Source organism: Sceloporus undulatus, chromosome 1, assembly GCF_019175285.1.
Source record: "Sceloporus undulatus isolate JIND9_A2432 ecotype Alabama chromosome 1, SceUnd_v1.1, whole genome shotgun sequence".
Lineage (NCBI taxonomy): Eukaryota > Metazoa > Chordata > Lepidosauria > Squamata > Phrynosomatidae > Sceloporus > Sceloporus undulatus.
Window position 1 is genome coordinate 168,289,896 of NC_056522.1, and position 14,526 is coordinate 168,304,421.

Here is a 14,526-nt window from a genome sequence, read left to right on the forward strand (position 1 = left end):
TCAGTGGCTTACAGTTATTATTTTTAATCAGATGGTTCCCTGCCTTCAGGCTTACAACCTAAAAGACACGACACAAAAGGAGAAGGGAATGGTGGAGGGAAAGGAGATGAGGTCCAGTGGTTCTTCTCTCCCTTTGAGGCCTGGACTGGAGGGAGGGCTCTTCTTCTTCAGGCTAGCCCTGGTGGAGCTGGGCCTGCCTGGTCACTCCCTCCAGTATAGGGGACTATTTTGTGTGTTGATAATGAACTACATTTCCACTGGCAGATCTCTCTCTCACTCTCTCTCTCTCTCTGTGTGTGTGTGTGTGTGTGTCTTAAGAAAAAAAACAGCTTGGGAACAAACCAAAGTCTAATTAAATAGACATAAATCCTTCTTGCATATCCTCCCACCATTCAGCAATAGACCAATGCAGAGATTAACATGTAAATCACTTCTTTTCAACCAAGGGTCACACACAGTATATATACCCCTCACTGCCATGCCAGCATTCTCTGAAGATGCCAGCCACAGATGTCAGGAATCAACTCTTCCAGAACATGGCCACATAGCCCCCAAAACCCACATAATAAACCAAAGTCATTTTTACACAAAATATGACCAGAGTAAGAAAGACCAGAAACTCCCCTCTGTGCAACACTTTTCTTTCTATACAGGGGACTGTGACTTCTCTTGCTCACAAGGAGGCCTTAAGCATGGTTCTGCTTGACCTTAGATACTGTGAACCTTGCTGCAGAAGACAAGCCCTCCAGCCAGGCCTCCTCTGAGATCTCCTGTATGGTTGGAGCATCTGTGTGATGGATGTGTGTGTCATTGTTGGGCTTGCTGTCCCCTTTGAATGTTTGCTTCTGTGCCCCACCTTTTCTTTTCCTCTCCTGCCCCATCCCTGGCTGGTCCAGATGAATGGATGGTCTGAGCTGTTAGTTGGGTGGGGGCTATTCCCAGGGTGACCAGATGTGATAACCACAAAGGAGGACAAGGCACCACAAAATGCAGGTTTATTCAAGAAAAATGGAGGGCAAGACCAAATAAAAGCTCCAAACACTCAGAGAGATATAAATTTGTGCTTCTTAGTTATGCTCAAAATGGAGGACATTTTGGAATTTGTCCTGGACAGAAGGTTGAAATATAGGACAGGTCCTGGAAAAGGAGGGCCTCTGGTCATCCTGCATCTGCCTTACGTTCTGTTATCATTTTAGTGTTTTTGCATTTTATAGCATTGTATCATTTGAATATATATGGCTGATGTTCTGCCCTTTGGTGAAAAGAGTGTTCCAAATAAACATTATTATTATTATTATTATTATTATTATTATTATTATTACTTTTGTTGGGGCTGGCATATGGAAGAAAACATATACCCCTCAGGTACACTGAAAAATATTTAAATATTTCAATAGACAGTCTTCCTGTCCCAAGCCTTGTCAGGGAAATCGACTGAAATGGGAAATGCAGGCCAGGTTTCACTATCTCTAGGCTCCCAGGTGTTCTTCTGAGGCAAGGTGACCAGGCAGGTGTCCTTCTTTTCCAGGACATGCCCTCCATTTCCAGGAGGGATTCCCAAATGTCCTCCATCGGGAGCATCACTAAGGAGCCCACTGAGTAAAGGGTAAGCAGGTGTCCTCCTTTTCCAGGACATGCCCTCCATTTCCATCTCCTATCCAGACCAGGAGGAATGACAAAACATTCTCCCTTTGGATCAGGATTAAACATGGACTTGATACTTTTATGAGTGGTTTTTTTAGCTTTCCTTTGGTCCTGTCCTCCATTTTGCGGTGAGGAAACACCTGGCCACCCTATTCTGAGACGAAACCTCCCCACCCAGCCCTGTATTTTTGTCTAGCAGCATCCACACTGGAGGAATAACGAGGTTTGGCACCGCTTTAACTCTTTGTCTGGCTCAAGGCTGTGGAATTCTGGGAGTTGAAGTTTGTCGTGGGGCCCAGAGTAGAGCAAAAACTCCAACTCCCAGAATTCCAGACAAAGAGTTAAAGCGATGCCAAACTGAGTTATTTCTCCAGTGTGGATGCAGCCTCTGTGTTTGTGGTCAGAAATAATCCAGCCTGAGGCCTCTTTAACTGCGGTCAAGGCTCAGTGCTAGGGAATCCTGGGAAATGTAGTTCGTTATGGCCCCACCAGAGCTCTCTCTGACAAAGAAGGCTCAAAAATGCCTCACAAAAACTACACTTCCCAGCATTCCCTAGCGTCGAGCCAGGGCAGCCTCAAAAGTGGATTGGTGTACAGTATTTCTGCAGTGTGTGTACTGTTTTGGAAACTATGTGCAGGGATGACGTCAGAGATTGAGGACCGGAAGTGACGCAGGAAGGGCGCGACGGGGCCCCCTCCGCCTCCCGGAAGTGCCCTTCTTCTCCCCGCTTCCCCAGGGCAGGAGAAGGAGCGAAGATGCCAGTGGCTGTGATGGCTGTAGGTGCTGCGAGCAGCGCCTTCGGATACCGGAAGCTGCTGGAGCAGTGCGAGACCCAGGAGCTGGAGGTAAGGGAAGGGCATTCCTAAACGCCCTCCATTTGGAGCCCATTGAGCACAGGCCTAGAGCCACAGGGTCAGAAGAGACCGCAAGGGACATCCAGCCCAGCCCCTTTCTGCCATGCAGGAACTCCCAATCAAAGCATCGCCTGTGACAGATGGCCATCCAGACTCTGTTTGACACTCTCTCAGCCTCAGAGGAAGACAAAGGCACACCTTCTCTGATCAAACTATGCCAGAGAAACCTCATGAGAGGTTCGCCTTCATGTCATCAGAAACTACGCAAAGGCACACAACTTGTTCTGCGTGAGAAGTAGGTTTCCAGTATACAGTGTGAGCCAGCGTAGTCTAGTGGTTTGACAGTTGGCCTGTGACTCCCAAGACCAGGATTTGATTCCCAGCTTGGCTATGAAACCTGCTGGGTGACCATGGACAAGTCACACTCTCTCAGCCTCAGGGGAAGGCAATGGCAAACTTTCTCTGAACACATCTTGCCAAGAAAACCACATAATAGGGTACCCTTAGGGTCAACATAATTTGGAAACAACAACAACACAGTATCAAGCCAGGCTCTCCAGTTCGTGCATTCATATGTGTTAAAAGGATTAGTTGAGAGGTTTCTTTAGAGAGGAGGTGCAAAGTGAGAATAACTGGGCTGCACACACCAGCACCCATCCCACTGACATTCTCACACATCAATGGCATATATAGCTCTGCCCCTGGCTTTCCACTCCACCAAATGCATCTGAGCAAGTAGATTTAAATCTATGAAAGCTCATGCTGCCAACTTCTTTATTTCAGTTAGTCTCAAAGGTGCTACAAGGTCTCTCTACATACAGCACCCATATACGTGATGAGCCAAGATGCGTAGTTTTGGTAACACAGCTGCTGTGGTTAAAAGACATTTGTGTTCTCAGTTATACTGAGACCTATTACTCTGTGCTATATTGGCTCTCACTGTATACTAGACACCTAGTTCTTTGCTATATTTGCATAGTCTTTTTTTGCATTAGTTACTTTGCAAGCAAGCAGGATCATGTATATGTGGGATGAATTGATCCATGTGCAGCTCCCAACCTTACTGTATAATGTGCTGTAATTGCTGGCTGCATATTTTCCCTGTTGTTCTGCATGAGAACTAGGTGTCTAGTATACAGTGAAAGCCAATGTGGTGTAATAGTTTGAGGGTTGGCCTATGACTGTGGAGACCAGGGTTTGAATCATAGCTCAGCCATGTAAACCCATGGTGCTTGGGCAAGGCACAATCGCTCAGCCTCAGGGGAAGGCAGTGGCAAACCTCTTCTGAACAACTCTTGCCAAGAAATCTCTGTGATAGGTTTGCCTCGGGACCGCCAGTAGTTGTAAAGGACTTGAAGGCACACAACAACAACAACAAAGTTCTCTCTAAATGGTATATTTGTAGTTGTTTATTTGTGAGCATTTTGTCACATTTTCTTTTGCCTCTTGACAGCCTTTCAAAATGGACTTACAGTAAGTGATCAATCAATCTGATGAGAGTATCTAGAGAGAAACTCCATGACCCTTTCTTCCTTGGATTTGGGAGAAACTCAAATGTGTCTAGTAGTTATGTTAACCTTGGAATGTGCAGCTCACCTATGAGGAAGGATCCCATCCCGTTTTCTCCAGCTTTTGAAGGCCATGGGTAGAGAAAGGTCCTTCGTGGTTTGTCTGAGAATGGAGGGATGAAATTGGCACATAGCATAAGAGCTTGGGATGTGTGTGGCTTCATGAACAACACAAGAGAAGCCATGGCTTTGAGGAAGAAGCAAATGAGTGTGTAGTGGCAGAGGGGCCAGTGGGAAGGATGGAGCTCTTCTTTGCAGAGGAGGTTTGGGAATGATGAAGCAGAATTTAAAAGAAGCGAGCAATTTCATTATCCAGAGAATGGTCTGAAGTAATGTGGTCTCCAAACATATCAGTCTGATGGTCTTGGACAGCATCTGGACAAAAACAACAGCACTTGGGAACCCCATCTAAAGCATCAAAGTCAGTGGCTGTATATCACCATATCTTATGAAAACTAACTGCATAAATACAGGTATGACTAGGTTAGCCAAGTAAATGTGTTCTTGGGCATTACATCTTTAACAAAAAATCTGGTCCTAGAGACCATAATATTGGTCCAAAACACACTGCAGAAATAAACCATTTTGAGACTGCTTTAACTACCCTGGCTCAATGCTAGGGAATTCTGGGAACTGTAGTTTTGTGAAACATTTAGCCTTCTCTGTCAGAGAACTCTGTTGCCTCAGTAAATTACAATTCCCAGGATTCCCTAGCACTGAGCCAGGGCAGTTAAAGCAGTCTCAAACTGGATTATTTCTGCAGTGTGTTGTGGACCATGGAGGAGATAGGAATAGATTTTATTCCACACTCAGAAAAGAGCAGTCCAACGTATTTCATCAGAGTAAAACTTAAAATCTTCTTGAGATGCCTTGACAGTTTCTTTCATTGTACATCCAGGGATTATTTCCTTTTATCAGGATTCATTTTTCTTATAATGTTCATTTTGGTGGCTAAACTTCCAGATCTGTACTTTTATGCTGGGTTAGCTGGTGAGTATGCTTATTTACTTTCCCCTTTGCTCTCTCTCTTGCTATTCATATAAGACCATTAAGGGATTCTGTAGCTTTTACCTTGCCTGATGTAAGCAGGCACACAACAGCTACTATAAGATCAGATAGAGCATAATCTGATTCTTTTCAGGCTCAGACATTATTGCATTGTTTACTTCATACACAGCTGCAACTTGACACCAAAAGCCTGTGTTTCTCCAGCTCTCCTTTACCATCTTGCCATGTTAGTGCTGCAAAAATTCCTTTCAGTTTTACAGAGGACAAGAAGGAAAGGGAGCTTCTTTTTCAGAAGCTCTTGTTAACTGAGCTATGGTTGTATACTCATTTTTATGTGTTTTGGTGTTTTCAAATCCTATGGATGCTTTTATCCTACTGCAAGTGGATAATGCAAATGAGTATAGTTTAATTTCACAACCTGGTCTAGATTAATTGTAGTTCTACCTACATGCTACTTTTTTACATGCAACGATATGCATATTCAAACCCGAAGCAATTGAAAGCCATGTAAGTACATGAACTATGACCAGAAGGTATTTGAATAAGGGCTCTTTGTGGGTATCTGATTTGTATATGTCCTATGCCGTATACTATCTTTGTGTACTTGAACACTCTTCTACAAAGAAGAGTGGCAGGAATTGTATTCCCCCCCCCCCCCCCCCGCCGAGTGTTGTCAGATTGGAGATCCCATTATTCCTCATCATTGGCTGTGCTGGTTGATGGAAACTCCAGTCCAGTAGTACCCAAAAGACTTCATGATTCCCAGCCTAATGTATGTTGTGAGGCAGGTCAGTGTTACTTCAGGAATTTTAGAGTGCCCTAAAACCTGAAATTTCTCAAGTTTTGATAAAGCAGGTATTTCTTGACTACACATACAGAAATCTCTTTCAGGCCCTGCACCTGATTTTTCTCTTCCTGGAGTCTCAGCCCATCCCTCTAGAATACTCCATGTGATTACACTCTCATTTGATTTCCCACCTTTTGTATGTTTTTTCCATCTTCTGAAAGTTAGAATGCCTTCCCTAAATATTGGTGGTAAGAGATGTAATCTAAAATACACCACAGATTTTGGCTGTGTTCACCTTGAATCCCTGTTATCGGAAGAAAGGCAGGAAATAAAAAAAGAAGAAAGTGTCCACCATGGGAATGTAGTCCCCAAATCCTTTTCTGAAGTTCAACCCTGGGCTGCATCCTTCATTCACTGAATTCTGTATAAACTGTTGCTCATGAATGCACATCTCTCAGAAGCTGTTCAACGAGCAAGATGCCACTAGTTCCCATGCTCTCCTTTGTATGTTGGGAAGTAGAAGCATTTTGAAAGACAAGGATGGCTCGAGGTGACCTATGGGACATAGTAACACATGATCTCTGAGCAGCTCAGTGCTAGGCAGTCAAAACCTATGCCTTTCTATTCAATCTAAATATGAAGATCATCCCTGTAATTGCACTGTGTAGCCTGCCTTGGGGGCCGAATACAGCTGTGGAGCTCCTGCTTCAAGGAGGAGCAGTAAATTGTCCCTGATCTCAGTCTGAGATACAGTGTCAAGTCAAGGACCAGTTACCTAGTTCTCTGAAGATCATCTCTAAATTAAGTAAGTAACACTGAATTACTCCCAGTTGAATATGCACAGCATTGCAGCCTCTTTGCTGCACCTCAGAGTCAGGTTTATTAAATACAGTATGTAGAGAGATCTTGTAGCACCTTTGAGACTAACTGAAAGAAAGAAATTGGCAGCATGAGCTTTCATAGACTTCAGTGTACTTCCTCAGATACATTTGGTGGAGTGGAAACCAGGCACAGACATATATATGCCATTGATATGTTAGGATGTCAATACAAATTACAAACCCTTTGTGGATGGAAATGAAATTGCACTTCCAATTTTAACAGTGGTCGTTAGTACACAAAGACATAGGAAACTGGTCAAAAATACATTTGGGTTGGTTGTGTAATATCTTTTATGGACTAATAAAAGGTCAAAAATGCATGTTTTTGAGATCTTTATATCATCAGGTTAATTTTTTTAAGTAGGTGGGAAGGGAAATGATATTGAAATTATAGTTTATTGCATTCATTATTAATGAAAATCTAGGTGATTCAGCTGATTTTTTTCAGGTGGATCCTGGCAAAAGATTGCAGTTATCATCTGAGACCAAAACATTGCATTTCTTTTTTTTCCTTTTTTTCTAACAGACACTGCCAAATTTACTAATTCCTCCTATGCTGGAGTAAGGTTTTTATACCACTTGAAGATGAGTCTCTGTTTATTTTTTGTGGTTATTTATGTTCCACTTTTCATACACAACTTTTACCTTTTATATTAAACCAGGTAGCAGGTTGGACTAAATATACAAGGCTTGAAAGAGTGGGTACTCATTTAATATATATTTTGTTGTCTAAGGATCTATCCATTCCACTACTAAGTAAAGTGGTAGGGAGGAACTAGGCAGTCATTACATTAACAACAAAATTTGAGAGTGAGTCTTGGATGCTTGTTGTGTTGTTGTGTGTCTTCAAATTATCATGGAGTTTTCTTGGCAAGATTTATTAGTGAGGGTTTGCCTTCTCCTTCCTCTGAGTCTGAGAGAGAGTGATTTGCTCAAGGTCAATCGGTGGGTTTCTATGGCTTAGAAGGATTCAAACTTGTATCCAAAGTCATAATCCAATTCACAAATCACCACACCATGCTGGGTTTGATACTAGATGCTGTACTAGATTACAAAAAAACAGCAGAGGCCAAATTGCATAGTTTGACATAGTAGCTGGACAGGCTGACCTTCCCAGTTTTAAGTGTTGTAAAATCCTCTTTCTGTTCCTTAGGGTCTTACTACAGAATAGTGCAAACCTTTGTCCTTCTGTGCAGAGAGGTGCACCTTATCACCTGGGAAGAAATGTCAGCTTTGCTTCTTTGATTGGTCCTCAAGTTGAACTATAACTATAACGGGGGGAAACTTGTACACTCAACTTTTCATTTTAAAGTTGCATCCAGGGACCATGTAAATCAGAATGAATAAAACCGAGACAAGCAGCTCACTCTGTGTGTATTGTGAGAAAAGGAGGGATGGGACTATATGTGTTGTATCATCTGAATAAATTATTTTGATTTTTTAAGGCCCCTGGCGGAATAGCAACTCCACCTGTTTACGCTCAACTCCTTGCTTTGTACCTTTTGCATAATGACATGTAAGTAAGGATTCCTCTTAATATCTCTGATACTGGGATTTGAAAATTGCTTAGTTGCAAGCTGTATGCTTATAAATTTATTTTTTGCTGTTTGTTTATCCTTACATGATCTGGATTCTTAGGAAAGAAACAAGACAGAGTTCCTGGTTTGTGTTTAGCCATAGATAAAGCACTTTGGAAGATCTATGGTTAGTACAGTTCACTTAGTGATCAAGCAGTGTTTATAAACACTGTGTAGTACAAGAAAGTTAATTTATTACTAAAATGTGCTATTTTATGATAGAATTTTTTTAAAAAAAAACCAACAACCAGGAAACTTTATATTGTAAAACTATGCTTCTGTTTTGGGAAATGTCATCTGCAGCTTATGGATCTATCTGGTTTTTTGAAGTTCTACCTATTTGTAAGGATTTCCAGTACTATAATAATAAATAAATAAAATTTTATTTATACCCCACCTCTCCAATTAGATCAATTAGGTTATTTTTATATTTTTAGGAATAATGCACGATATTTGTGGAAAAGAATCCCTCCTGCTATTAAGTCTGTAAGTACTTTTCAGTGCTTTAAAAAGGAGAAAAACTATAAAAGTATGTGTTCTGTTTCCTGAAATCATAAGCTAAAAGATTCTTTATTATTGCTGGTGCAGGAATAGTAGTTTCGCTACTTTCAGCATTAATGTGTAGAAGCGTTATTGCCATTGTGTCAACAAATATATTGTATTTCATAGACCTGAGTGTGATAGCTATATAGTCTGTTATTAAAACCTATATGACACTTTGGGTGCTCTTGGGAGAGAATATAGCTTTTTATAGGCCTCATTTTTCAGAGTTCAGCTGCATAGTTTAGAACAGTGGTTCCCAAACTTTGGTACTTCAGATGTTTTGGACTTCATCTCTCAGAATTCCTGACTATTGGCCAAGCTGGCTGGTCCTTCCACAAACGGAAGTTCAAAATACTTGAAAGATCAGAGTTTGTGAACAACTGGTTTACAGTATGTCATGGAGGAAAAATAAGAGATCTTTACTGGCTATTCCTGCACATGTGCATTCCCTACCAACTCACTACTGCAGCATCCTGATTTTCAGTTAATTCATGGTGAATTTTGCTTCTGTTAGGAAGAATGGGATATGTGTCAGATTCAAAGTGTTTATGAATTCAAGAATGATAGAGTTGGAAGTGAACATCAAATCCAAACCTCTGCCATGTAGGAAATACGCAATTACAACATTTCCAAGAGACAGCCACCCATCCTCTGTTTAAAGACCTCCTAAGAAATAGAGTCCACCATCTTCTGAGGTAGTCTGTTCCACTGAACAGCTGTTACCATCAAGACGTTTTTCCTGATATTTTGGTGAAATCTCTCATTTTGAAATTTGCATCCATTGGTTCATGTTACAATTTCTGGAGCAACTGAAAACAAGCTTGTTCAATTTTCTAGAGGACATCCCTTCAAATTTTTAGAGACGTCTGTCATGCCACTTCCTTCTCAGTCTGCTCCTCTCCAAGCTTAAAGACACCTGTGTTTGAATGAAATACAAGAGAAGGTATCTAGGAGCACATTCCTCTGCACACTGCACTTGAGAGGAGAGGAGGAGTGAGGTCTGAAGAGGGAACTGGAGGAAGCTTTCTGCTTCAATTGCAAAGAGAAGAAGGAGACAAAAGCAAGCACAGAAGTAAGAACAAAAGCAGAAGGTCACTTTCAAGGTCACATATCACTGCATGGCATGGGTTAGGGTAATTTGTGGTAAATTGTCACAGTTCTGAGAGTAATGAACCATTTGGGGTGTACTGTATGCCAAAATGAAAGTCAGGAACTGTGCTACAGAAGACATAAATAAGAGCGACAAAAGCACTGGAAATTATGGGAGAAACATGACTTAAGCGTCCAGCATCCTAGCCAGTGAAAATTGTATTAAATCCTCTGGCAAGTTATAATTTTATCTAGTTGTTAGTACTTGAACATTGGACTGCCAATGAAAATTAAAGGTAAAAGTATTCCCCGTTCACAAAGCTATCAAGTCATGTCCAACTATAGGGGCGGTGCTCATCTCCATTACTGAGTCAAAGAGCCAGCATTGTCAGAGACTACTCAGTGATCATGTGGCCAGCATGATTGCACAGAACGCTGTTTACCTTCTCATCTCAGTGGTACCTATTTATCCACTTGCATTTGCATGCTTTTGAACTGCTAGGTTGGCAGAAACTGGGACTAGTGATGGGAGCTCACTCCTTCATGCAGCACCCAGGCCTCAAACTGCCAACCTTACAATCAACAGACTAGGCATCTTAACCACTTGAACCACCGCATCCCAGCTAATCAATATTAGGAGCTGTATTTCAGAGGAAGAATCTGGCAAAATCACCTCTGAGGTCTATAAAACGCTGTGTTCTCTCCCAAGAACACCCAAAGTGACAGTGTTCCTTGCCTGAGAAAAACATATAAAATGCATGGAGTTTCTGTAAATCAATAGGTGATTTGAAGGCAAATAACACAAGCATTAATCTTATTCCACCTTTCTGACAGAGACACAAAGGCTCTTCATAATAAATCGCTCAACATGGCTAACTCCAATCATGTAATTTGAAAAAAACAAAAATGCAATAGAAAGTGGTAATATTTCTGGAAAGAACAGAGAAATCATTTTCTTGAAAGAATAGAGAAAAAATTATATAATAGTCCAGAAGAACAGCAATTCTTCAGAAGACAAGATGCAAAGGACACAAAAAATAACTTCTGGAGAAATAGATCCCATATCCTAGTATCCATTACAGAAATGCTTCTTTCTTCTTTCCAACAGATTTATGTCTGTTTTCATTCAGATACAGTCTCTCCTGTTGCACATCTCTGACAGGTTTATACAAGGGGAAAATATTATTTCATGTAATTTAAAGTAGACAGAGAGCTTTGAGGTTGTGATTTATGAAACAAATATGGCTTTGTTGTGACTCATTTCTTATTTTGCAGGCAAATCCTGAACTTGGTGCAATTTGGGCAGTAGGGCAAAGAATCTGGCAGAGAGATTTTCCTGGAATTTATACAACAATTGGTGCACATCAGTGGTCAGAGTCTATTCAGCCAATCATGGAAGCACTTAGAGGTATAGACATCATTCTTATAGTCCTTTTTTACTTTGCAAGATGAATCTGTGATTTCACAGAGGTTGCTCGAAAAAGTTAATTATTTATTCTGTTTTGATCCCATCTTTTTACTTTTTTTAAAAAAGTGCTCAATGCATATTGAGTTGTTGCATTTCCTGGGGACAAGCAGCCATCCACTCCAGCGTCTCCTCTGTGAACACTGTTTCCCAAACTCCAGCCAAATAAATTCAAGGAAATTTGTGCCAGGTGTTGTTAACCCAGCAAATCCAGATGTATCTTTAGCTCAAGGAACTCTTGGTTGCTGGCTGTAATGTTTCCTGTGCCCTTTGAGGAGAAAGTTGTTCATCCATGGGCAGAACTTAATGCCATCATTCTTGCAATGTTGGGATATGTGTGTGCATGTACGCTCAGAGTTTCTTTGGTCACGTTTGCTATGATGTGAACAAAGATCCACAAGTCAGTCTACCTCAGAATATTGTTTTTGCTGCTTTTAAAAAAAATGGTTGTAGTCCAGGAGATGCAAAATACAATACAATTCTTAAAAGGTAAAAATGCAATGCAGAATAATACAAAAATGCATAATATAAAATATTATGGGAAAATCCTGGCATATACACGGTTAACCCTTGCTTGTTATGACTGATAAGATCCAATCCAAGTGGACTGACTGGGCAGATCCAAGGTGTTGTAGAAATCTCACTTTGTAAGGGAAGCTCTGAGAGAGTGGGCTGTAGTGTTCCTTTTCCTGAAGAGGTTCTGCCTGACCCCAGAGGTGTATGATAAATAGTAGGAGGAGTGCTGCCTTGTTGACCCTTCTTCTCTCAGGGGCTTTTGATACCATTGACCATGGTATCCTATTAGAACGGCTCTGGGATGGGAGAAGGAAGTTGTAGTGTTCTATAGCTTGTGCAAAAGTTAATTAGGATAAAGTGTCATTGCTGTAAATTTAACAATTATTACTTAGCTTTTGAAGTGCCAGAGAATGCGTGAAATGTTGGAGGCCACTGGTGATTGGCTGGGAATTTTTATGTTCTGTCTACTTGAACCTTATGAAATAAATTATATATATTTATTTATGGGTGTTAGCATGTAGCTTTGGTAGGAAGGCAGAGAGTAGGGCTGCCATTATTTACTTGGATTAACAGCTGAAGTTTAGAGTTAAGTTACACTAGAACAGTGATGGCGAACCTATGGCACATGTGCCAGAGGTGGCACTCAGAGCCCTCTCTGTGGGCACATGTGCCGTCGCCCCAGCACAGAGTTTGCCAGAATTTGTTATTGGAAAGTCAGAGGGACAGGGCACTTTGTAATAAATAAGTGGGTTTGGGGCTGCAGTTTGGGCACTCGGCCTCTAAAAGCTTCACCATCACTGCACTAGAATATTGGTAACACTTAAGAAACTGTTCTTTTAAAGCCATATACTTTTATACACTAAATACTCTTGATGTTTTTATTTCTCTTCTATTAAAATAAGGATGTTTATACACACACCTTGAATGGCTGCGCTTGGGGTGGTTTAGATTCTGTCACTGTTGTATCTATGATATCAGTGATACATGGTGAGTGAAGTCATATAGGAATTAGCCACCACGTGGCTGTTAGCTAATAGTGATAGATGGTGTTAGACAGGAGAGCTGAACTATTTCTGAGCATGGAACCTTAGAACCAGACATATAAGGGGAAATGGAGCTTCAGGGCACAAAAGCTATATTGGCTAAGCCATTTGTGAAAGAAAATAAAAGTTCGTGCCTGCCTAGTACTATGGTACTGCTGTGAGTGCACCTTCAGTGGTCATAGGCAGTTGTGGGATTCAGATGGGAAGGTGCTTCTAGGTCTGCTCCATAGCCACAAAGTAGACCAGAATGCGTAGTCTGACTTAATACTTAATTTAAAAATACCTTTTCAAGCTGTCCTCAGAAACAGGGGAAGGCATTTTAGCTTTGTACCATTTTAGCCGGAAAACTAGCTGATCAGAACATTGCTTTTTCTCTGCCAGTCTTAGTGTTTCTTTCTTTCCCTTAGGTAAGGTGAGATGAGGAAGTTTGTTCAGATATGATTCATGCATTTTTTTTATCTGACTTTTTCATTGTGCAAATATGCAGAGTATTTTCTTGGAAATAATTCACTATGTTTTCTTTTTATAATTATCCCTCTTGCAGATGCAACCAGGCGACGAGCATTCGGGCTGGTGTCCCAAGCATATACCTCAATAAGTGCAGATGACTTTGCTGCCTTCGTTGGGCTTCCTGTAGAGGAAGCAGTGAAAGGTACTGAAAACCCACATACCAGTCTGCCCTATCTTCCCACTGATCTCCATTATGATTCTCACTAACATCCCTTTCCTTCACTTCTTTTATCCATGTAACCATATCAGTATGTCTTAGTTTGTTAAGTATCTATAACTATGCAAATCTTTATGCAGTTCTAGAAACAGAACAAAATCAGATGAGTTCTTTACACAGAGTTAAGAGTTCTAGTGAGAAGTGAGCCACTGTTGAACCAGGACATATGAGCACATTCATAGTTTTGAAATTTATGCATGCCCTATAAAGCGGGCCCTTAATATCCACTTGGATTTGGTTCCAGGGCACCTTGTGGATACCAAAATCTGTGGATGCTCAAGTTCCATTAAATACAGTGGGTTGGTATAATGGTGTTCCTTATATAAAATGCCAAAAATCAAGGTTTTTTGGATTTCATATTTTATATTCTTAAAAAATATTTACAAGTTGAATCAGTGGATAAAGTATCTGTAGATTTGGACGGCCACCTTTACTCACACATAAATCAGTTAATAGGATGTATAAAATTTTAGCATTATTTATGAGAAATGAGTTCACTGTATTGATATAATAACAAATCCTATTAAGTGAAAAGGGGTCCAGGGTAGAATAAAACATTTAATTTGAACTATCTTCCTCAGTTAGACAACACAAATTAATATGAAAACCTAAAATAGTAATGAAATTGTCAAACACTTTCACTTTTTCCTGTTTAAAGATATCAGGGTGATTAACAACTAGGGATGTGGTGGCTTGGTGGTTAAGATGCCAATTCTGACAATCTGAAGATCGGAAGGTTGGCAGTTTGAGGTCCGAGTGCTGCATGATGGGGTGAGCTGTCAGAGTTAGCACCCAGAATCCCAGACAATCAACCAGTCAGCTT

At 40.9% G+C, this 14,526-nt stretch overlaps 1 protein-coding gene across 1 annotated transcript in view; it reads left to right on the plus strand.

Annotated features, from left to right (window-relative positions):
* Nucleotides 1-2,298: 2,298 nt before the first annotated feature.
* COPS8 (COP9 signalosome subunit 8) overlaps nucleotides 2,299-14,526 on the plus strand; it is a 306,096-nt gene continuing 293,868 nt past the window's right edge. Inside the window, exons 1-5 of the mRNA XM_042452776.1 lie at nucleotides 2,299-2,490; nucleotides 8,189-8,259; nucleotides 8,758-8,806; nucleotides 11,228-11,360; nucleotides 13,521-13,628. Of these exons, the coding sequence (XP_042308710.1) occupies nucleotides 2,401-2,490; nucleotides 8,189-8,259; nucleotides 8,758-8,806; nucleotides 11,228-11,360; nucleotides 13,521-13,628 (451 nt within the window). The 5' untranslated portion in view covers nucleotides 2,299-2,400. The remainder of the gene's footprint in view (nucleotides 2,491-8,188; nucleotides 8,260-8,757; nucleotides 8,807-11,227; nucleotides 11,361-13,520; nucleotides 13,629-14,526) is intronic.